Raw genomic sequence first — 24,712 nt, 5'->3', positions numbered from 1 at the left:
TACCTGTGCCGTAGTTAATTAGCGTTTCGCAAGTTGCCGAGCGCAATATTGGCGAAGTATTTTGGGGGAAGAAGGGCGGTGCTTCCGGCGGTTTCGTTCTTTGAGCCGCGCCGCCGGGAACCAGGCGGAACGAGGCGTAATCCGCTTTCGGCTCTGGAATACTGTCGCGCGCTGCCAAAGCTCCTTGTGGCATTAATTGTCACGCACCGGCGCGACGGGGGGATTACGTCGGGACGGCCGGCAGCGAATTTTGTGGCCGCGAAGTCCTATCTTCCGTCGCTGCGTCGCCGAGGCGCGGCGAGCATGCGAAATTTTTTGCCGGCGCCGCCGCGCCGCGGCGGAGCGGAATTATCTGGCGCGGGATCTTGCGACTTTCTGGATCCGTTAGCCGCGACAAAGGATTAATCCTCTAACGCGCCGAGAAACACGAAAGATTCCGCCAAAAGTATTAGGACAAATAAAAAGTTTAGTATAAATTGTAATGTTCCATTCAGTTCGAATAATTGTCGATAGTACAGTATATTCTTCCTAATTGACGCTCGAATAATAATATAATAACAATATAAAAATAATAATAATAATAATAATAATAATATATAATATAGTATAATATATATTTTATATACTATACTATAATATTATTTATATTATCATATATATATAATAATATAATATATAATATAATAAATAAATAAATACATATGTAATAATTGTCGATTATCAATAATTATAAAAAAGGGGTGCAAGGCTCAAATAATCGTGTCTCCTCTTCCCAAATTATATGTATATATGTATAAATAATACAATATGCATATTATGCATATGTATTATGTCAAGGTTATATCAATAATGTTTTCTCTATTGTAAATAATGTGTCCTCATCCGTTGATTTTTTCCATCATCTGCTATATTCTTTCAAACAGAATAATTGAAGGCGTATTACTTAATATAATTTCGCTACGTCATTATAGTCCGCAGAGATTTATCATACTAACTTAAGAAATTTTAGTCACCTTATTTTACTTTTTTATTCCAACTCTGTATCAAATTATTTTAAACCCCTTTTCATGTCTTCATTTCGTGACTTTATAACCAACGGGCCAACTTCTTGCCGTGCATATTGAATAAATAGACACATAAAAACATCAAATCTGAGGGAGCAACTTCAGATCGGTGAATGCGGGTCTCCGAGGCGTCGTTCACGATCGAGAAGTCAGCCGAGGATCGCCGGAGCGCGGACACTTCGCTACGGTCTCGGTGTCGATCAAAGGCGCAGAGGGGGGTGTCAGTTTCGATGAAGATGTGACTATAAAGGGACCCGGATTCCGGCGGTCACCGTGCAAAATTCATGAGTGTAGGGGAGCCACTGAACTCCTCGGGGGGTGTCTGTTGGCCTCCTGAATTATAGATCGGCTCGCGTACCAGGTTAACCGTACCCACGATCGGGCATCCGGCATCGCCACAAAATTTTCCGAATAAGTTGGCCTGTCGTGCGTCGGCCGGGCAACGCGATGGCGACCACGGACGAGCAGCCCCTGTTCTTCAGGGACGGCATCGTCTTCCGTGAATGGGGCTACTTTCTGTCTAGACGGAACAAGTATCACCTATCCGAGCGATACTTCGAGAAGGCGATCCAGCATGGCGAGCAATCGGACCTCAGGACACACCTCGGCCTCTGCATGACCCAGCTCAATTACGCTAGGTACATCAGGGCCACGAGCACCACCGATGTGTGCGTTAAAATTGGTGAGTCGTGTTTCTTCGGATTACAGCTTCCCCGAATTTTCTGCGATCTTATTTTAATTTGCTATTTGTGCGACTTAATGTCACACTGACACAGGAACTTGTTTCCGTCGATGAAACAAATATTATTATTACTTGTTTATTATTATTATTATTATTATTATTTTATTATTATATTATATAATTATATATAATATTACATTACATTTATATTACATTGCATTACATTACACATTACATTACATTACACATTACATTCACATTATATATACATTTTAATATTATTGTTATTATAGCAATAACAATGACCAAAAATTAATATTGTTATTGTTGTTATTATTATTTTTATTATTATTATAATTGCTTATGGATTAACAGGCGCGGGCCAGTCAGATGCTAAATCGATCGACTCCGTAAAACGAAAAGGTGGAGGACAAGGCGACGAAGTCACGATCTTCTAAAATTCTCCGAGAGTTTTACGGGGAAATTAGATTCGCGCAGCGTAGTTAATCGATTTGGCAATCGAGAATGGTGTTACGAACCCGTGAAGAGTACCGAGGATCTGTATTTGCATAAGCATTCGCAATCTAGTAGCGTACAAAAGGGTCTAAGCACTTCCCAGGTTCGATTTCGTTAGATCAATCGACGCGGTGTCCGGAGAAATTGAAATTAAAAATATTAAAAAAGTAGTCGTTCAAATTAAAACTATTTGAAAGGTGGTAATATTTTTTTTATAATAAATTATTTTATAATAATTACTTTCGGCGATACCCAACGTTAAGGCGAAAAAAAACAATCTTCGTGTTGTACAATACATAAAAATATATTTTGAAGAAGTTGTTATAAAATTTATGATCTCATTGTATATACATATTGTTATATTGTTTATATATTATTATTATATATACTATATTATTATATTTATATTATTATTATATTATATATTATTATTATATTATATTTTATATATTGTTTATATATTGTATATATATATTATATTGTATATACATATGCATGCAGAACGAGAAGCAAACTCGTGTCGACACTTTTTAAACCTGCGCTAAACGACCTGTTTTGTTTTTTCGACGACAGGGGGACCAGTCGTCTACTTAGAGACAACGACCAAAAATACTTTCCCTTCTATTAATCTCGCGTCGCCGTTAATTTCCAGACCCGACCTACTCCTACGTGAAGCAGGTGCAGCTGATGACCCTGTTCCAGGTCGGCGAGTTCGAGCACAGCATGGTGCACGCTTATCAGGGCTACCAGAAGCGTCAAACGACCGCGTTCAAGCGTGGCGTTCTGCAGGGGAACGAGACCGTGCACGATTGCGTCGGCAAGAACACCCATCGGCAGGCGCTGATGCTTCTTTCGCCGTGGATACGGAATCTCGTGGAGCACCGGAAGCTGATGATCGAGAAGCTCAAGGAGGAAGTCGACGAGCTGGCCGGTAAAAAACCGCCGCTAACTCGCCGAATTAGATCCCTAACCCTTTCGGTAGGAGCGCGCTGTCAGCGCCGAAAATGCGCGCGTAGCACAATGGGTCGGTCCACTTTTGTACGAAAATTTTTTAAAAAGTAATAACTGTGCTTAATCCGTTTCCTAAATCTTTCGTTTCCTGTAAACATTCTGTGAACGGCCTGCAATATGTTAAAATCTATGAACAAGTTTCGAACAAAAATGTAACCTCAAATTTTGTATGATCGATTCAGATCGAACGGCGATTATGCCTGTAGCTGTTTTTTTTACGGAATTCTTGTAAAAAAAGACTTTATATATATATATATAATGTATAATATATTATATATATTATATATTATTCGGCGTTTGTCCATACTGGTCATCGGATGGATGCCGGTACACAGGGTGTCCCAAAATTATGGTATTTCCGGGAAACGAGGGGTTCCTGGGGTCATTTGTAGCAACTTTTTCCTTGGCGAAAATGTTCCACGATGCTTCGTTCGCGAGTTATTAACGAGAAACACCGACCAATCAAAGACGAGCTCGGTTCGCGCAAGGCGGCCGAGCCAATCAGCGGTACTGGGCCTTCGCGCGCTCGTTGGCTCAGCCGCCTCGCGCCAATCGAGCTCGCCTCTGATTGGTCCCTGTTTTCCGTCGATAACTCGCGAACGAAGCCTCGTAGAATATTTTCGCTAAGGGAAAAGTTGCTTCGAATGATCTCAGCGAACTCCTCGTTTTCCGGAAATACCATATTTTACCATAATTTGACATAACCATACCATACCATTACCATAATTTAAAATAATATTTTACCATATTATGATAATGATTATAATATAATATATGATAACTTAATATTTTTTATTATATAATCATATAATATATGATTATATTATTTTACCATAATTTGAACGCCCTGTATATCCGGCGCTCGGCCACGCATGTGACCAGATCGGTGCCGGATGTATCCGGCGCTCGTACCGAAAGGGTTAAACATCAGCGTCGTTGATACCGGGAAGAGCTGTGTTCGAGGAAGGAGTGAAACTGGCGAGAGTGGTAGCTAACGGCGCGGCAGATAGCTAATCCGTAGTGGCAGCGGACCGTAGAAACACATTAGCCATCGATTCCCGAACTTGGTTTCTCGGATTACTCGATCTCGCGGTCGAAGTTGCGCCGTCTCGACAACTTCCAGCGCCGACGGCGGCCGTAATAGCAAACCGAGAGAGTTTATATTGTATACTCGACGGGGTTGAGGTTATGTATAGAGCACGTATAGGAGACGACAGTGCGGGAGGATAAATGCATGAGCGGCGAACTTCTTCGAAGTGAACAGCGAACGAAAGGCACTCGTTAGATATCGATTCTCCGGCTCCAACTTTGGTCACGCGAACGACGATACCTGCATTAGTTTCTGTTTCATATTCAACCGGTTTGCTGTTTCGCGCGGAGCACGTTCGCCGTAACTAGACCGCGGATTTTATGCATTCGTTTTTTTGGAAAAGTTAGGCGGATCGAATGCGAACTTGTGGAACCATCTAAGAGACTTTCGAACATCGCACTGTGCTCGGTTTCCGTGCGATGACTAAAATTATATATTTAAGCTTCGCTTTTTAGTTTTATATTACTAGTACATATATATTGTTCAGATAGAATAATGAAAACAAAATGCAGTGTTTCGACTGTTTATAAAGAAGCTGTTTAAAAATATAATTTTTGCTTGCAATACAACTCAATTAAATTGAACATCCTCTTAATTTTTATATTGAGAACATTGAGAGATGAAACATGTTTATACAGTGGTGTGCATAATTGTAAATTCAAAGTAATTTTTACATTGTTATATCTAAAGGAAAACTTAACAGAAATCGTTACTATTTTCTATTATTTTTAATATGGAAATATACAAATATAATATATCGTTGAGATTGTTTTTAAAATTTACAGATATTTAGACAAATTTAGATATACAGATATTCAAACAGATTTAAATTATACAGATATTTAAACAAATTTAAATTACAGATATTTAAACAAATTTGAGTTACAGATATTTAAACAAATTTCAGTTACAGATATTTAAGCAAAAACCAAGAAAAAACTATATTTGTACACCACTATATTAAAAATAATAGAAAATAGAAATGTACAAATACGATATCTCGTCAAGTTTTTGTACAAATATAATGTAAAATATAATAATATGTTTAATTATGTATATAATGTAAAAGTTACTTCGACTCTATAATTATTCATACCAGCGTGTGCAACTGCTGTTCCTTGTTATCACTGCAGACAATTTTTATTTTGTATAAAAATCTGTAGGTAGGTCATAACACAAAAAGGTCAAAGAAGAGCTAACCGCTTACGAAGGATACATACTTTAATATCGTTTATCGATTACATATTTTATAAAAGCGTTGTATTTAAACAAAATATTAGAAAATCAAGCGTATACGGTATAATTACAGCGACGTGCTCACTTCTCAAAGAGATTGCAACTAGCTAACTGGTCAATTTGTTTCAAATGAACAAGTTCCCTTACATGTCATAGCAATTGCAATCTTTCTAACGATGCTATTAAGAAGAGCAGACGGTGTTTTTTATACTCCGAGACTCGTTGTCTCGTTGCCCGCGGAACAGGATCGTCCGAGATGCGTCACGCGAGTTCCCCGGATCGCGTACATTTTTCACGTGGCACCGCGGGCCGTGGGGTAAACTAATTTCTAAGTCGCCGCTTAATTTTCTGACTTACCGATTTTCATTTTCCGTGCGAAACCGGCCCCCGGGGCCGGCGAAGTTAGTTCCGTCACCGTTTCGAACTTCCTGTTCCCGCGGACTAATTGGACTGTAACTCGGCGTCCCGGTTACGAGGGAGAACGACTTCCTACGAAAAAGCTCGTTACAACTTAATGTTGTTCGTTACATGCTCTCGGGGTCCTCCGCAATCCGGCCGCAATCTGGTTTAGCCGGCGTTATTAACAAATATTGCTCGCTCGGATTTGCATCGCCGCGGTTAATGAGCCTTGGAGGACACGCCAAAGGGAAATTAACTCGGCTTGTTGTTTTAGCACTTCGCTGCAATGAATTCCGTTGCTCGATGAGTCGTCGATATCGTTATCCCGTTGCTCCGCGGTAATTTATTATTTTTTTTCGAGCACGTTATCTTTCATTCCGTCGTCCATGTGAATAGAACAAGATAACAATTCCAAGTAAATAGACACTGCGGATTTATGTATTTATTGCTTTATGCATTTATTGCTTTATGTATTTATTGCTTTATTATTATTTTATTAGTTTATATATTTATTTTATTACGAGTTATTTATTTATGATTTATTTGTCTACGTATTTATTACTTAGTACGATTATTATATATATATATAGTATTTATTGCTTACTATGATATTACGTAGACGATTTTTATCTTGCACAGAGATCCGCTGTCTACTCATAAACGTTATCTTAATCTTGATTATTAATAGTTAACGCTTCATCCACTGGCAGTCTTTCAACAGTTTCTTAAAAGTCAAAGATTTTATAGTATTTATTATTTATTATTATTATATAGTATTTATTACTTACTACGATATTACGTAGACGATTTTTATCTCGCACAGAGATCCGCTGTCTACTCATAAACGTTATCTTAATCTTGATTATTAATAGTTAACGCTTCATCTACTGGCAGTCTCGCAATAGTTTCTTAAAAGTCAAAGACAAACGCTCGAGAACTAATCTAATCCGTAGTCCACCGAATTATTTAGATTAATATAATGTAAGAAGTTGTCTTGAAATTAATATTTAAAAGAAAATTATCAAGCATCTCCTGAATGCTTAATAATATTTTATGTACAAATATACAGGTTGTCCCGAAAGTGGCGGGTTCCTCGGGTCATTTGAAGCAACTTTTTCCTTTACAATAATTTTCTTCGAGGCACCGTTAACGAGTTATTAACGAAAAACGCTGACCAATAAGAATCGAGTACGGCTGGCGCGAGGAGGCGGCCCAGCCAACCAGCGCGCGAAGCCCGGTTCCGCTCAATGACTCGGTCGCCTCGCGTCAGCCGAGCTCGCCTCTCATTAGTCACTGTTCTTCGCTAATAACTCGTAAACGGTGCATCGGAGAAAATTTTTATAAAGGAAGAAGTTGCTTCAAATGGTCCGAGGAACCCGCCATTTCCGGATTGCGAGACATTTTTGGGACACCCTGTATATCCATCGACATCAGAATATTTTCACGCTGTCTAAAGGATTTTACACTGTGTGAAGGGCGGAATCTCGTTAGTCCTCTTGTTCCTAGAATTTCCTTTCGAGAGAGACGAACCGGAAGTGCTAAATATTCGACTGTTGGCAGGCATCGACGAGGAGCAGGCCAGGTTCAAAGTGAACGATCCCGTGCAACAAGCGGAGCTGCGGATCAGGAAGCTACAGGCGTACATCGTAAAGCTCTACTTGGGACGGATGGCTTGCGACAAGGACTTCCTGCAACGTTTGTCGGAGCAGCAGGAGATTCTGGATCATCCTAACAAGGAATCGGTCGAACTGCTGCGTTATCACGTGACGAGGAATTACAAGAGGGCGTTGGCAAGGCTGAAGATCCTACGAATGCGCAAGCCGTTGTACACGTACCTCTTTAGAAGAAGAGGAACTCCGAAGGGCCACAAACAGATGATCGAGGCGGAGAAGAATCAGAGGAGGAACCTCATTATCATCGAAGCGGACTTTCTGCTGCGACGTCTTCACGAGACCAGGATGAAGAAAGACTATATCACGTTTTTCCGGTTAGTCGGCGGAGAACTTTGCCTCTTTACAGGGCGATTCCTGAGGTCATTTGAAGCAACTTCTTCCTCAGCGAAAATGCAATCCGCGGACTCGTTTACGAGTTATTAACGAAAAACACTGGCCAATGAGAGGCGAGCTCGGCGGGCGCTAGGCGGCTCAGCCAACCAGCGCACGAAGCCCAGTGCCGCTGATTGGCTATTAGTACGTCTGAGAATAATTCGGGAACAAAATCTAACTGCAGCGTGAAAGTTAAGAAATCATGGCAATTGTCAGCATGTTTCTAAATTTGAGAGTACGATAGAAACAAAACGGTTTCATAGAAATTGATGTAATTAATTTCATTGCAAATGATGCAATTAATTTTATAGAAATTGACGTAATTAATTTCATTGGAAATGATGCAATTAATTTTATAGAAATTGACGTAATTAATTTCATAGAAATTGATCTAATTAATCTCACAGAAATTGACGTAATCAATTTTATAGAAATTGATGTAATCAATTTTATAGAAATTGACGTAATCAATTTTATAGAAATTGATCTAATTAATTTCATAGAAATTGATGCAATTAAACTCATAGAAATTGATGTAATTAATTTTCTACAAATTCGTGTAATTAAATTTCCAGAAATTCGTGTAATTAATTTTCTAGAAATTCGTGTAATTAATTTTCTAGAAATTCGTGTAATTAATACAACGAGTCCAGTTAAGTCCAATGTGCGATCGGCGAAGCGAAGATCCTGCCATCGACGCGTCCGATAAAAATTCACGTTTCCGTTTCCGCAGCATGGTCGACCGCGTGAAGGACAAGTTCGACGGCTACTCCCTGAAGATGTTCCCCCTGAAGCAGAAGTGTTTGGACGCTGTTTACAACATGGTCGCGTGGGCGTACATAGACACCCGTGATCTGAGGAAGCTTCGGTCCAAGGAGCAGATTAAAATTCATCTGAAGCATCACCTGGGAATTCGCGTGGCTGAACTGCCGCGCGACTGCGATATCGCCTGGGTTCACAATCTCAGCGTCAAAGACACGCTTCGAGTGTTCCGCAAGTGAGATACTGGACGCCTGTTGTCCAACTGTCTTTCTTTTGTTGACGATTTTAATAGTTAGAAAAAAAGATCCGCGGTTTAATTATTATACAAATTCTATCTAGAGTAAATTCTCCCTAATTGACGTTCAGATTGTACACAAAAAATGGACAATTTGGGAAGAGGAGATACGATTATTCGAAACTCGCGGCTCGTTTTTATAGTTGTTTACAATTGGTAACTATAAATAATAAGAATAATATAATATAATATAATATAATATAATATAATATAATATAATATAATATAATATAATATAATATAATATAATATAATATAATATAATATAATATAATGTAAATATAATATAATACAATATAATACAATATAATATAATATTATATAATAATAAGAATAATCGTACCTCCTCTTCCCAAATTGTCCATTTTGAGCGCCAATATAAGAAGAACAGACAGAATTTACTCTATTTCAATATTCCTCAGATAATTATATTCGTTTTCCCCGCAGGAGACTAGCGACGGCGTCGCAGCCGCTTGAGCTCGCCTGGCTCTTCCACGAGCTCTGTAAGTTCTTCATCGACATCCGCCGCTACGATCTGGCCAGATTCTACGGGAAGAAGGCTCGGGACATGGGCGAGGCGGCGGAGAACGAGCAATGGGTCCTGAACGTGCACCATCTGATCCTGCGCATCGAGGTCTGCCAGAACTACCGGAACGAGGCGAAAGAAGCCGCCGTGTTGGCCCTCGCCGGCGCCAAGAAGCTGGGCCTGGAGTTCTTGATGGACTTCTACATGTGGATACTGGACATGATCGACGAGACGGACGTGGACAAGTTGACGGACCAGGACCCGATCGGCGCCAGACAACAGCTGATCCTCGACCTGATGCCCGCCGACATGAAGCCGGACGTGGATTACCTTTGGAGGCGAATGGACGCTGTGCCAGCAAAACGGCGGCTGTCGGTCATGCCCGGCTGCAAGCCTGTCGACAAAATGTTCAAGTTCCCTTGCAAACGGATGAGCATCCTGCCGGCTCCGCCGAAGGACCCAGTAAGGGACGCCAGGCGCGCGTTCCTGGCTAAGCACGAGCTCGTCAAGGAGAGGCCTGGCTACGTCGACTTCAACGAGGTCTAGCTTGTAGACTCTTATGCCGTCTAATTTGTCTGTGATCGTTCGACGAAACGATTGTTCGAAGCACAATGGATACGCTGAAGACGTAGACGTTGTTGAAGTCCACGTTAAAAGTCAACGTTGACAAAGAACGTTGATTGCGGCGTGATAATAGAGTCGCTGTGTTGTCTACGAGAGTTCGGTGAAGCTAATCGTGATCCAGAGCTCCAGAAGGAAGCTAAAAAGACTGGGCCACGCTGAGAACGGAGCCTGCGCTGTCAAGAGACCATGTTGCGTTGATAATAATAAATATCAGGATATTTCTCGGACTTCGAGCCTGTCGATGACAGTCCAACAAAGGAAGGAAATGGCACGCGGTCCTCGAAGGACGAGTAGAAGCGGACCGAAGAGGCTGGTTCGCCAAGAGAAGGAACCGACGAGGTCTTCGAAGGACGCCAGAATAAAAGCCGGAATAAAAGCCAGAATAAAAGCGGGTTCCTCGAGTGGGCCATCAGCGACGAGTCGAACTGTCCGAGCTACCGAGAGCAGAGCTTCGAGACGGGGAGTCCAATATCCACGGAAGTACCGGAGGAAGACGTCCGGAGGATCCAACTGGACCAATGATACAGCTAATCGGAAGAGAGACAACGTGGCGTTAACTCGAACGCGAGGGAAGCCCGTGTCTTTATCTTGTCCGGACGCAGCCTCCGGGTGCTTCGGCAGCGATGGCTATTGACGGGGATGGAAAGGTGGGCACGGAGCGAGCTATCTTCGTTAAAGCAAACTGCCGAAGTTAGCCGGGGCGAACGAAGTTTTACACGTCGTGCAATTAAACTTTTAGGGCCGTCGAGTCGCCGGCTGGGAGCTTGTTGACCCGGTAACTCCGGACGGCATCGACGAAGCCGCCGTTTCTTCGGGGGAAACGGCTCCGTCGAGCAGGCGAGCGGCGAGGCAGCAGCAGCAGCGGCACCATCCCTGGCCCCGTCAAGCTGGATCACCCGCGGCGGAACGGGACAAGTTGTTCGATCTCATTCAGTTTTTGACGCCGCGGAGCGGACATTTTATCGCTCGAAGATCTCTTCTAATGGGATAACTTGGCCGTCGTCGTCGGCCCCGGCGCCGTTCAATCGGAAGACCGAAGACTGCGACTGCCGCGCCTCCACCGAATTCGCCTAAGAAGTTCGCCGGATGAAAATTAGATTCGTTGGAAAAGCTTAGGCGTCTCGCCCGGCCCGTCCGGATGCTTTATGATCGCCGAAGTAAGCGCCGAAGCTCGCTTGGTAAATGTCTGTACGCGAACGGCGGATGCACGTGGCACCCGGTTTCAGTCGTTCAAACCATAATTCTTCTGTCTTGGAACGGTCGGTTTCCTTCGAGGAACGAAATAAATGCGTCAAGGAATTGATCGCGTAGTTTGATGATCCGAGGCGATTAAGAATGTGTCGAATAATCGGCGTGGTTTAACTATTTGCACTCGCATTCACTGTACAGTAACTTCAAACTGTATTTAATAAAACTGCTGAAAATAGAAGCATGTCATCGGTAAGTGTGCAATTTCATGCGCAAAAGGAGAATAAAAATCGAGAAATAATAGAAATAATAGAAATCTTAGAAATAATAGAAATAATAGAAATAATAGATATCTTAGAAATAATAGAAATCTTAGAAATAATGGAAATAATAGATATCTTAGAAATAATAGAAATAATAGAAATAATAGAAATAATAGAAATCTTAGAAATAATAGAAATAATAGAAATAACCTCGAAAGAAGCCAAACGTCTACGTTTCTCTTGTCTGCAAAACGCGAAATAGACACACCCTAGTCGAGCGATAACGTTCCAATAATGTGATACGCGATCACGGCGTTTCTAAAAATATATTATTATTGATAGCCGCGCACAGCCGCCGCCATCTTTGTTCTTTAACCTCCAGTACGCTGGAAGCGCTTTTGTAACCGATTCAATAGAGAACGAGGGCTGGCTTTGAACTTTCTAATGGGCTTTCATTTAAAGAACACAGTCGTTAGAACATATATAACGAGTATAGACTTTGTAGCCGCTTTGCAAGCTCCATTCATCGGACTTTGATCGCCGACCCGCGCGCGCCACACTATTTCAGTACATCCGTCGTTTTAATCCTGCGACGGTGCCCCTCGGTTTCGTCAAAAATATAAAGCAACTCCGAAAATTTTAGCAATTTTTATAATATAAAATATTAATATAGTTATAGTATATTATAGTATATATATAGTAGTATAGTATATTATAGTGTATAGTTATAGTACTTTATGCCAACCATAAAGCTAGATCGTGCGTAATATATATATATATATATATATATATATAGTAAGTATAATATAGGGACAAATAAAGCTGAACCTTCGTTATTTTATCGCAGTCATAGTCTAGGATCTAGAATTCATCGTTTAAACTGTATAGGAAAGGATCAAAATGGTTTCAAGTCTCGTAATCCGATTAACCAGCAGATCCTTCACGAGCTTGATCGACTAAAGCTGGTCTCCACGGGAAATCCTCCGCATCAAATTCCCAAACAACATGATCTCGCGCTGCAATATGGTTTCGCAATCATTTTTAAAAGTGTCCGTCTATGTCGCTGGATTCAACAAAACAGATCCGCCGCAGTAAAACCTCCGATCCATCTGTACGAGCTTCTTTTTTGTGTGGTGACCAATTGCTGTGTCTTTGATTCGTTTCCGGGCGTAATTAGGTTTATATTCATCGAAAAAGACATTAAATTCGTCGATTCAAAAATACACAAAATAAAAGAATAAATTACTTACTTATAATTTTCATCTATTTTCAAGCATAATTAACTTTATATTTATCGAACTAAACATATTAAATTCTCTTATTCTTTTCTCTGTTTATTTTTGAATAAGAAGAAATTTAATACACCTTATTCGATCAATAAAAAATAAATTATACCCGAAACTGAAGGCATTTGGACACCCCACAGTAACCGGCGCCCCCAATGAGCCAAGGTCCCGATGTAAATTATAAAGGTTCCAATCCTAATAAATTTTTCTTGGTTATGTCACAGGTGTCGATACATCGGCCATGACCATCATGGGGGTTCTACAGGATCGAAAAGCGACCGGTTCGATATTCGACGGTAACTATAGACGAGGTTCAGATACGTGACGAATTGTTGGACGGCGAAGTTCAGGCAGGACACAGGCGCGACGTCGGTGCGTGTTCAAGCCTTGAAAATCGATGGCTGTCCTCGCGAGCGGAGGCCGCAAGGACGAGCTGCGCGGCTCGAACGAGGTGAGGATGGCCGTGGAACATGCCGAGAACCGAGCCCGGTCCGACCACAAGAGGAGCCACGCGAGAACCGGACGAGAGTTCGCGAATGCGCTGCACCGCGAGGCCGATCAGCTCTATCACAGGTGAGGGGCTGAGGGCGATTCGCCGTTCCTCGGCGGACACGATCTCTTCGGCCGCGAAGGGAATCGCGAGTTTCCCCGAGCTTACGCGAGCTTCCCCGACCTCGCGCGAGCGAACTCGCGGCGAACGAGAGACACCGTAACCTCGTCGAGGGACGTGCGGTCCCTGGACAATTTCCGTGTCCCATATCGGCGCCGGACTCGATCGACACTGACGCCGCGCGCCGCCGGCCCGTCTTTTCGGTACTAAATCGATCGTTCGATGCATTCGATGCATAAAAATAAAGATACGAAGCTTCGAAAAAACTTCGCGACGATATCGAAATAATTTGATTAATGAACCTAATAACGTTCTTTGTTAAAGCACGTACAGAAAAGTGAATACGTATCTATTACATAGGTTATGTATTTACGTATTACTGCAAGCAGAATATTGCGGACGTTTCGATTGCTGCGTGTTAAGGTTAAGATATATATAACCTATTTTCTTGTAAAATGTACACACACAAAGCTACAGTTCCTTGGCTCGTCGAGAATGCACTGTATAGGTTAAGGTACGCAGTCGATAAGTAATAAATAATTGATCGATATTAAACGTATGAAAAATTGTGAGACTCGTTTTGAGAAGACTATACGAAATTACTTATTATTATACTTTTATTATAAATATACTATATAATACTATATAATACTTTTATAATAAAAGTATAATATTACTATATAATACTTTTATAATAAAGGTATAATAATAAGTAATTTTTTATATAACTTTATTGCACTTTTTTAATAACACCACAGTATTTGGGGCTTTTGCAGTAGTGTCCACATTTAACTAAAAATTCTATTCGAATTATTTCCAAAGAACGCAGGATGATTAAGAAAGTAGCCGCGGCAGAGTTTCGCGTTAGAGTAACGAAGGAAATCAGAGGACTGTTGCATCGGTAATCGCACGGTTTCGATTGGGAAATAATATTATCGCTGGCAGTTTGAACCGCGGGGTCCCAGCGTACGGCCGAGTCTCGGCCCGGCATCGTTCGAGCGCGGTTTTAACGATTTAATCAGCGGAATTAATTTATTCCTTTGGTGCCGCCGGTTCAATTATTCGACCGACCGTGCAGTATCGTTTAATCACTTTTGCATAGTTAATCACGAGGCGTCCGCCGATCGTTCGCGCGATACGCGAATCCGAATAACTTCCTGCAACGTTGTTTCAATGTCGCTGCGTTACAATTTCGTTTCGCGGATCCGATTAATCCGGCCCGATCAAACAGCGCGCGAGCGTTCGCCCCGGCGAACTGCCCGCGCACTTAATGTTATTTACGAAATATCGTTTCCGGCGTTGCGCGCCAACTCGACCGCTAACGCCGCGCGAGCCCTCGCGTCGTACGGCAGAGGAGCCAATTACTGTGCCCCGTTAACCGGCCGTCAGGGGAGCTTACGCCGCTGAGCGCAACCGGTGGTTATTTATTATCGTTGATTTATTATTATTGCTTTCTATTATCTCTCTCTCTCTCTCTCTCTCTCTCTCTCTCTCTCTCTCTCTCTCTCTCGGTTAAATAAAATACATTAATTTGCTCGGACATTTTAGGCTCGCCGGTATAGTAATAGACCGCGGATTTTGCAAAATAGATATTATAATATATATATACAAAGTGTTCCGGAAATGACGGATTCCTCGGATCATTTGAAGCAACTTTTTCCTCTACAAAAATGTTCTCCGAGGCACCGTTAACGAGTTCTTAACGAAAGAACAGTGCGCCAATAAGAATCGAGTACGGCTGACGCGAGGCGGCTCGGCCAACCAGCGCGCGAAGCCCAGTTCCGCTCATTGGCTCGGTCGTCTCGCGCCAGCCGAGCTCGCCTCTCATTGGCGCACTGCTTTTCGTTGATAACTCGTTAACGGTGCCTCGGAGAGAATGTTTGTAAAGGAAAAAGTTGCTTCGAACGACCCGAGGAACCCGTCACTTTCGGATTGCGTGACATTTTTGAGACACCCTGTATATATATAGACCTCGCCTCTCGTTGTTCACTGTTTTTCACCAAGGAAAAAGTTAAATTATATAACCTCAAGAATTCCTCATTTCTCGCTTGTATAATAATTTTGCGACACTCTGTATATGTAGAAGCAAGCTTGGAACAACGTTGTACAGAAATTGTTGTACGTACAAAGTTGAGAGAGATTTTCAAACAGTTCTTCAGTTTTTGCTCGCGAAAATCATAAAGAGCAGTTTTAAAAAGCTGAAACGTGAAAAATATGAGAGATTACAGCGAAGGAAATTGTGCAACAAGCGAGGAGAAGTGAAAAAATGTTAACGGACAGCTGCTTTATATTCAAAGCCCGGAGATTATCTCTACATTAAGGTAAAAGCTTTTCGAACGGACGCGAAGTGGCCTTTTTAGTCAGAGAATCGTAGTGCATTGTTTCTGGGAACTATTCTGTTTATGATTTTCAGGAGAATGTGAGACTGTGCGATGCTAAACTGTTTACTAATACGTCTGTTGATTCGTATTAGCGGAACAATAACAACCGTGTTTGGCAACGTTTTGAAACGTAAACAGTTGGGAGCTACTCGACCACTGTCCTAATATAATACATACATGGACGTTTAATTTATGGTAAATAGTGAGCCGTGTCATGGCGATCATGGTCATCGAGGAATTAATATCAGGACACGTGTCAGCCACCGATTGTATTCACGTATAATTCCGTAGAGTAGAGTAGAGTATAGAAAAATTCTCTCTGTTTCGAAGTTCGGCGGCGAATCCTTAAAACACCTCCAATTGAAGCTACAACCCCTAAAATCATTTTGTTCTTTCGTTTCAGTGTTATAATTTAGTTTCAAATATCAAAAACAGCTTTTCTTGAAGGTATAGAAATTTTGCGCGCCCTAATTTACAACCCCTAAAATCATGAGATTATATTTCAACCCTGCTCGATGCTCAAAACATGAAAATTCAGTTCCAAATATCAGAAACAGCTTTTCTTGAAGGCATAGAAATTTTGCGCGCCCTAATTTACAACCCCTAAAATTATGCGATTATATTTCAACCCTGCTCGATGCTCAAAAAATAAAAATTCAGTCTCAAATTTCAAAAACGCCTCCACTCGAAGGTACAGAAATTTTGCGCGCCCTAATTTACAACCCCTAAAATAATGCAACACTGTTTAATGCTCAAAAAATATAAATTCATTCTGAAATTTCCAGAACACCTGCACTCGAAGCTACAGAAATATTTCACGACTGCCTCTGCAACCCCTACAATCATGCGACTATATTTCAACCCTGCTTGCGATCCAAGAAATGTGTTCCAGCTCCATATCATCCCCATTTTTACACGCGGACAAATTTCGTCCGAGCCATTTCGCAGGGCCATTTGCACCGTGGAAAATCACGCAGCTGCGTTTCGTCCGCGCCGCATTCTGTTCGAATACCGCGCGAATATTTTGTTCTTTCGTTGTCGGCAATAGAGGTCGCGAAGATATTTCTCTTTCTCGCACAGTTCCTTCCTTTCGCTCTGCGAGCCGCGCCATGTTTGTCGACAGATAAAGCACGAGACGTAAATCAGCGCGACGGTATCAGCTGGAACGCGGGAAATCTTCCGCCGCGGGTGCCGCCGCACGCTCTCAGGATTATTAACAAAATTCCTGGCGTCCTCGGTTATTTATTACGATCGTTTGATTCGCCGGCGACGCGCGAGATTTCGCAGTCGCGTTTCCCTTCGCCGACATGTCGCTACGATCGTTCGTTCCGCTAATTGCTTCCCGCTTCACGGAGTGGGGGGCGGGGCAGGACGTAGTTCCCCGAAAAGGGGGGCGGCCGGCAACGATTAATCGCGGGTTGATCCCGCGCGACGTGGTGGAGTGGGGAGGGGGAAGACGGCCGCGCCACTTAGCCGAGCGAATTCCATAGAGTCGAATCGCAATTTGCAGCGGTGATTACGAGTCGGCGTTGGTGCTCTACCATCGGGCCGCGAATCTGTTTCCACGCGACAACAGTCACAAAGTGGCGGCGATGAGAACAATGGCGACCATAAGTTCCGGCAACAATCCTGCGAGGCCGGCCGCCAAAAGAGCGGCCGCCAAGTCCGAGGAACGGCTAATGGCCAACCTGTGCCCCGAAACCGCCGCCATCTTGGCCAACGAGAAGCTCAAGAGGCAGCCGGAAGCTGCTTCCGTCGCGGAAGTCTTGAGGTATGCTGCTTGCGATTATATATCATAACCTCTAAATCATATATATAATGTAATAATATTATTAATGTAATAAATATATTATTATATAATATTATTATTATTATTGTATTATATGTATAGTATACATATTATATAATATATAATATATATAATAATTATGTATATATATCATATAATATTATTATTATTATATTCTTCCTCTCCTTATTATTATTACTATAATTATATGTTGATATTATATTATATATATAATAATCATATATATTATTTATTATTATATTATTATATTCTTCTTATCCGTATTATTATTATAATTATATATTGATATTATATTATATTATATATATAATAATTTTATATATTATGTATTACTATATTATTATATTCTTCTGCTCCTTATTATAATTATACATTTTTATTATATTATATTTTATATATGTATAATGTCTACAATAATAATATTACGGTAGTAGTCTACGGAAGTAGACTCGGTGCAAAGATACCGAATTCTTCTGACGGACGCGCGGGTCACGTCCACGAACTAGTCGCGTGCCAATATGGCGGCGCGCATGCGCGCCGAGGACGCTGAAAGTTCGTGTCAACTTCCGACACGTGTAACTTTCGAACCGACGCGTTCCGTGCATTGAAACTTGCGTTTTCGGCGTTTACTCGTCGACATCTACAGTAATACACAGTGAACAATCGACGAAATTTGGTCCCCTAAAGAAAACTGTAGTCCCCGGGCCTCCGCGTTCAACGTGCTCAAAAAAATGTATCGATCGAAAATGAACGTTCAATGAATTAGCTCCCTACGCGGTCGCTGTAATCGACCATCGCGATCCCCGTCTGGCCTGCAAAGACACCGATACGTTCGGAGACGGCGTCGACGCGTCTTGGGGGTTAGGATTAAACGAGCCGGAGCAACAGAGCCGCGGGCTTACGGTCTCAACTGGTATCAGCAAGAATGTAACGTAAGCTCCCGGGATCGAATATATTAATCTCAATGGTACAGTCGATTCAATTGGATCGCGTGCACGGTAACTGGACCGGGCAGGGACAAATCTGTAAACCTAACCTGTTCCAGGCTGTTTCAGGCTTGTTCGACCCTTCTGCCGATCCCGGGGACTAATCCCGCACACAGAGCGTCCGCGGATTAAACGCTGAACAGTCTCTTTAACCCTTCGCATTTGACTGACGCGCCGTTATCGTGCCGTACGTGTGTCACACCGTGTACACTAAATTCTCCATAATTGACGCACGGATTGGACAATTTGGCAAGTGGAGACGCGATCATTCGAGCCTTGCCACTCGCGTTTTTATAGTTGTTGGCAATCGGTAACTATAATGTATCAATGTAAATAAGTAATAAATATAAATAAATGATATATATCCTCTTACATAATATAGTATATAATATATCTTATATAATATATAATATATTATATTATAATATATTCTTATATTATTATTATATTATATTATATTATATGTAATTATATTATTATTATATATTATATATATTATCTATCTTATATAATATATATGATATATATTCTCTTCTCAAATTGTCCATTTTTGTGCATAACCCAAGCGTCAATTAGGCAGAATTTACTGTAGTCGTTTCCTTATAATAAATGCACAATAGATGGCAGCACTTGTATTAACCACGAAATAACTGAATAAAACGGAAAAAAGAATCTCAAGTAAAGGAAATTAAATAAAATAATTAAGTACCAAATGTTCGAAACGATTTTGCAGATTTATAATTTAGTTCGATTGCAAATGATATAGTTATCACTGTGTTTATATATATCCGAGAGATTGTTAACTGTGGGTCTTCGATTTGAAAAGAACCGTTAAAAAAATAGTCGAGGTATCTCCGAAAGCGATAGGTTAGTCCCGCCCGCACGAGTTCCCAAGATCCTTCTAACCTCCACAAAATGGTCCGGAAACTCTCGTTTCCAGCTACTTCGACGACCACAAGAGTTTCTGGAAGACCGTGCCGAGTCCACGATTTTCGCAGGCCCAGTTGGCAAGATCGAAGCAGAAGCTGCGACATCTGAACAATCTGGCGGATAGATATCTCGCGGCGTTAAAGACAGCTTTCGACTCCGGCAAGATGGCCGACACGATGAAGGCGGCGCAGGAGCTGCTGATGGTATCGGACGCGCTCGAGGATCCGAGCCGCTATCAGATCGCCTCCTATCATTATCTGTCCTTGGTCCACGTGGCCGCGAACAGACATGACCTGGCCGTGTGCAGCGTGTCCCGTTTGATTCGCCTGGCGAAGAGCACCGGCGACGTCGTGCAGTTCTGCAGGGCGCTGGTCACTCTGGGAAAGGTGCACCTTAGCTTCGGCCACCTGAATGCTGCGGCGAGAGCGTGGGAGCATCTGGCTGCCGATCTCGACGAGCCGATACCCCTCGCTTGGATCAGACACGAGATTGGCCGGTGTTATCTGGAGACAGGCAAGTACAGGCTGGCGTTGGGGATGGCGCTGAAGTGCCTCGAGGTGGCCGAAGAGGTTAACTCCGCCAAGTGGCTGTTGCATGGAAAGCTTCTCCTAGGTGAGCAAGAAATTGGGCACTCGATTGTTTCATTTAGGGCTAGCGTCCGCGGTATTCGGCCCGCAGTAATAGATACATAACCTAAGTATATAGATACATATGCACACGTATGGTTTCTTTGCATTACGATTTTTAATGTAATTCGTGTTTTCAGAGATTCGATACTTTGAGAAAATATTGAAAAGTATAAATCATTGCTTGCAGCTATTTTTTCCATAGATCCTCCGGCAACACCGTTCAGTCCGAAATGAATAACAATAAAAACCAACATTGAAACAGTATTAATTTTGTCGATGTCTTCCAAGGGCAAGCCCTGGCGAAGTTAGGAAGCTTCGCGGAAGCCTCTCGAGCCCTGCACCTAGCAGCCAAGATCACAGAAGACGAGGGTGATACTTTGTTGCAGTCCTACATCAGAGATCTGATCAAGCAGATGACGCTTGCAGTGCGAAGGGCGACACCGGAGGACAGTTCCAGCGAAGAGTGCAAGGTTGCATCTTTGAAGAACGAGACGGTGGAGAAACGGTTTAGAGCAGAGCAGTTCGACAGGCTTCGCGGTGGACGAGGACTTAGCGGAGTGGGGTCCAGTGCAGTCACGAGGAGAGTCACTAAGCAAGGAGTGGGGGCAGGCGACGCATGTGCGGTAGAGTCCCGCACGACGGCGCGCAGCGATCCGGATCGAGAAATTCAGCGACGTTCTGTTGTAACTTTCGAACCATTAGAGATATCGCAATGAAATTTTGAAAAAGAAATTGCTTAAATAGAATTAAACAATCTATTTTTTACTTTCTAAATATGTAGTTAATATTTATGTTTCGTACATGTACAACGTTTTATGGAATACGTAAATTATAAAATCGAGGAACTTTTTTGTAATCAACGCGTAAAAAAGTCACCCGGCTGACAGCCTGCGCCGCTGTGCGGGACGCCTTGCGCATGCGTCGCCTTGCGTAGCGACTTTCCATGACTACACTGACAGTGATTACGTCACTAGGACTTACGACGACCGTCCGATGCTCATTCTATTTCACTGAATCTCGACGCAACCTTCAGTCAACCTTTATCACCTTTATCTTCAGCCGATAACGTGTCGTCCCAGGCGGGATCATGTCAAGGTCATGTCAAGGTCGTATTGAGGAGCTAGGGAAGAGGCCTAGAGCCCATTGACCGGTGTTCGTCTGGCCCTAAAATCGCTGCTCGTCCGGGCAAACCGTTGAACAGCTCTGATCCAAAGAATCGAACCGTTTTGGCAGTCTAGCGCAGACGATCCTAATCAGCATGTTCTCTTCAAAGGTGATTGCCAAGTACGAGGAGGAGGAGGAATCTAGCAGCGAGTCGGAAGACGAGGAGACAACGTCGCGCTCGGAGCAGTCCGATGGTTGCAGCTCGGCTAGATCGGATCCAGCCGGCGAAAACGTAGCTACCCGCGGAGACACTACATTCAGAGTCGACGAAGCGGCACAAAAATCGGGGAACAGGGGATCGTCGTACAGCAGCGAGTCCTCCTCGTCCTCCGAAGAGCTCGCGACCGAGGAAACCGGAAGCCCCGCGGAGTACAGCCGGGCGAAGCGCGCGAAGGGGAGAAATTTCGACGGGGGGACAGCGATGCTGAAGTGTGCGGCCAGCGGGACGTCGACGAACACCGACGTCACGAACGCAACCTACGTGATAGACTCGCGAGACGAGGACAGTTCGCCAACAGCAATGAAACCGGGCGACGGATGCGGCAGAACGGCAGTCGAGCCGGAGAGTGGGGGTATAATCAGCGATCGGATGATCGAGGAGCTGGGCAAGCAGGATCTCGAGCTGCTCCAGATGGCCACGGACTTGCTGCTGATGAGTAAAGCCGGTGATCGATCGCCGGATTCCGGAGACGCCGCGCGGGGCGCCAGGATTTCGAGACCCGCCGACAGCGACTACGTTCGACGAGATTATGCGACGCGGTAGCGTGCCGACGACGATGACGATTGCTGCGGATTGCTGTATACCTTCAGCCCCGCATCCGTTCTTTAGGCGTCTTCTCAATAGATTCGTTGCGATGCGCTTTGCGCGAACTTTCTTCGAGGTTCGCCGCGGTCGGCGATTGGCGAGCGCGAGTTACGGATGTTCCTCTCACGCTGTGCTTCAGATTGGGAAAATTCGCAGCTTGGGTCGAGGAGATACGATTATTCGAGCCTCGTGGCCCGTTTTTTTTATTGTTGTTGACAATTGGGAATTAATTTGTTTAATAAGTCGCGGACCTCTGGCATCTAGGAAAAGACAAGGAAAATTATACGAAGTCGAAGCGGTAGTTCGAATGAAGTTTGAGATACGTTCATGAAGAGTTATTTCCATGTAACTTAGCTTAAACGAAAGCTGGAAGTGTCTACTTTAAGACAGGGTATATTAGATTGCAATAGAATGACGAGATCATTTTGAAAAATTAAAAGGAATCGACACCTTTGACATCATGGGATTTACAAGATTTAAAAAAAGTTCGGATGGATTTTAAGATACGTTCCTGAAGAGCCATTTCCACGAAACTTAGCTTAAATGAAAGCTGAAAGTGTATACTTTAAGAAAGAATAGATTAGGTTGAAATTGTATAACGAGTCTGTTAGCATCGACGACTGAAGTGTACTATATTTTTTTACGAGAAAACGCGAGGGGACTTATTACAAAAACTAATATAAAAACGAGCCGCGAAGCTCGAATAATCATGTCTCCTCTTCCCAAGTCGTCTACTTTCGTTCTCAAGCTGAGGGACAAGGGGAGGGAAATGACTGCAAACGATTGCTGACTCGACAGAGTTTTCAAGAATCTCCTCGTCCGTCCAGGTCTACGAAAGTACCGAAGGATATTCGTTGTTTTAAGGCTGCTGACATGCTAAGAGACGCGTGTAGTTTCGCGATAGTGTAAATCGACGAACAAATATATTTTTACAATAATTATATGAATTATTTGAATCATTTGAATCATTTGAATTATTCGTTGAGCACGTTGGACACCGTGTTCGCGTATCTCTAGTCTTGCAATCGGAGATGAAACATCAAAATAACATTTCAGCAGTTATCTAAATTTTAGAAGCTTCTATTAACCCTCTGCACTCGAATGGCGACTCTGAGGCGACGCTAAAAATTCACACGCTATTTTCAAAAAAATCTCCACATTATTCGGTTCGCCTGTACTCGATAAATTGTCAAACAATCGTGCCGAATGGAACGATTGAACAGGTTTGAAACAAATGTCCTCGTTTTGGAACTAGAATAGTCACGAGTGCAAAGGGTTAATAATGCGGCAGTCACAAGAAGCGTGAAATATTTGTATAGAAAACGGAACGGGGGAACGACTGCGATGAATATTTTAACACTGAATATTACAGTGACGGCGACGATTTTAAATTTCCCGAAAATTACGTGGTCTGAAAAAGAATGCGCGTTTTTCGGGGCCGTCGAAAAGATTATAGGGTGCGCAAAAATCGCGCGTTCCGTTTTCTGCTACGTCGAAAAAAGGGAACAGCGGAGGATCAACGCGAATTTTAGAACTCCAAAATGAGATTGAACAGAGCGAACGAGAATTTTAGGGTCGTAGAAAAGCATTGTCGAGCGAATGAAAATTTCATTGTGCTCACCTGCGAGGTGAACGGAAATTTTGGGGCCGCGAGAAAGACCGTTAAGATACTTAAAAAGATCGTATATTTTATAATGATTATAAAATACGTCTCGGTTAAGCTCGCGGCGAAGAGAAAAATGTAGAGCCAGTCAAACGCAAGGGTGGTCGACGAGTGGAACGGTAGAATTTACTGGCGCACGCGAAAGTGCCCGGTAAATTTCCAGTCCAGGGTGTCGAAGCTGCTCGATGCGGTCCTGACGGTGGTGCTCATGTTAATTGCGTCTCACGGAAGAGATTCATGCGAGCGTTCTGTTTCTGCAAATCGTAGACCGCGTCGCCGTCCGGGCGGAAGCCATTGGAAATCGGGCCAGTTAGGCATCCATATTTCATCGGCCGGGCAGAACGAGTGGGTGGTCTTTGCGGGTGGTGCAATCGAGTAAACCGCGATCCTCCCGGAATCCTCTTTCAGCGCCGTGAATCCCGGCTATTTCGAGCGCGATGGATTATCAGTTATCAGGCGGGCTCCGACGGCCGATTGAATATTCATCCGCGTTGCCGACGCCCGACCCGGCCGAATAACCGATTGCGACGGGCGTGTCCGGGCATCCGTGAAACGTCAAGGAGGAGGCCGGCCGACAAAGAGGGCTCATTTTTCTACGGACAGGTCGAGAGCGTCGCGCTCGGATTGCGCGGTTAGTGCGGGATCGATCGTCAACGCGACCGCCGATTGAATGCTTATTTCGTTTCGTTTCCATCGATCCTTCAGGCCTGGGGTTCGAAGCGTTTGCGACTTGAAAGCTTCCTCTCT

The 24,712-nt window shown here is 43.1% G+C and overlaps 2 protein-coding genes across 2 annotated transcripts; both read left to right on the top strand.

Annotated features, from left to right (window-relative positions):
- Positions 1-1,113: 1,113 nt before the first annotated feature.
- On the top strand, positions 1,114-11,679 carry LOC117223129 (outer dynein arm-docking complex subunit 4). Its single transcript, XM_033475259.2, has 6 exons — positions 1,114-1,746; positions 2,915-3,193; positions 7,559-7,985; positions 8,777-9,040; positions 9,548-10,897; positions 10,990-11,679. Exons 1-5 carry the CDS (start codon positions 1,512-1,514, stop codon positions 10,170-10,172), a joined length of 1,830 nt encoding a protein of 609 aa, XP_033331150.1. The 5' UTR covers positions 1,114-1,511; the 3' UTR covers positions 10,173-10,897; positions 10,990-11,679.
- A 5,729-nt stretch (positions 11,680-17,408) lies between these two features.
- LOC117223118 (uncharacterized) lies at positions 17,409-23,243 on the top strand. Its single transcript, XM_033475251.2, has 4 exons — positions 17,409-17,749; positions 19,715-20,316; positions 20,622-20,803; positions 21,607-23,243. The coding sequence occupies exons 1-4, from the start codon at positions 17,571-17,573 to the stop codon at positions 22,258-22,260; spliced, it is 1,617 nt and encodes a 538-aa protein (XP_033331142.2). The 5' UTR covers positions 17,409-17,570; the 3' UTR covers positions 22,261-23,243.
- The last annotated feature ends 1,469 nt before the right edge of the window (positions 23,244-24,712 follow it).

This window comes from Megalopta genalis, unplaced genomic scaffold (genome assembly GCF_051020955.1).
Source record: "Megalopta genalis isolate 19385.01 unplaced genomic scaffold, iyMegGena1_principal scaffold0037, whole genome shotgun sequence".
NCBI lineage: Eukaryota > Metazoa > Arthropoda > Insecta > Hymenoptera > Halictidae > Megalopta > Megalopta genalis.
Note: the sequence above shows the minus strand (reverse complement) of the source record. Positions and strands in the feature narration are given on the sequence as shown.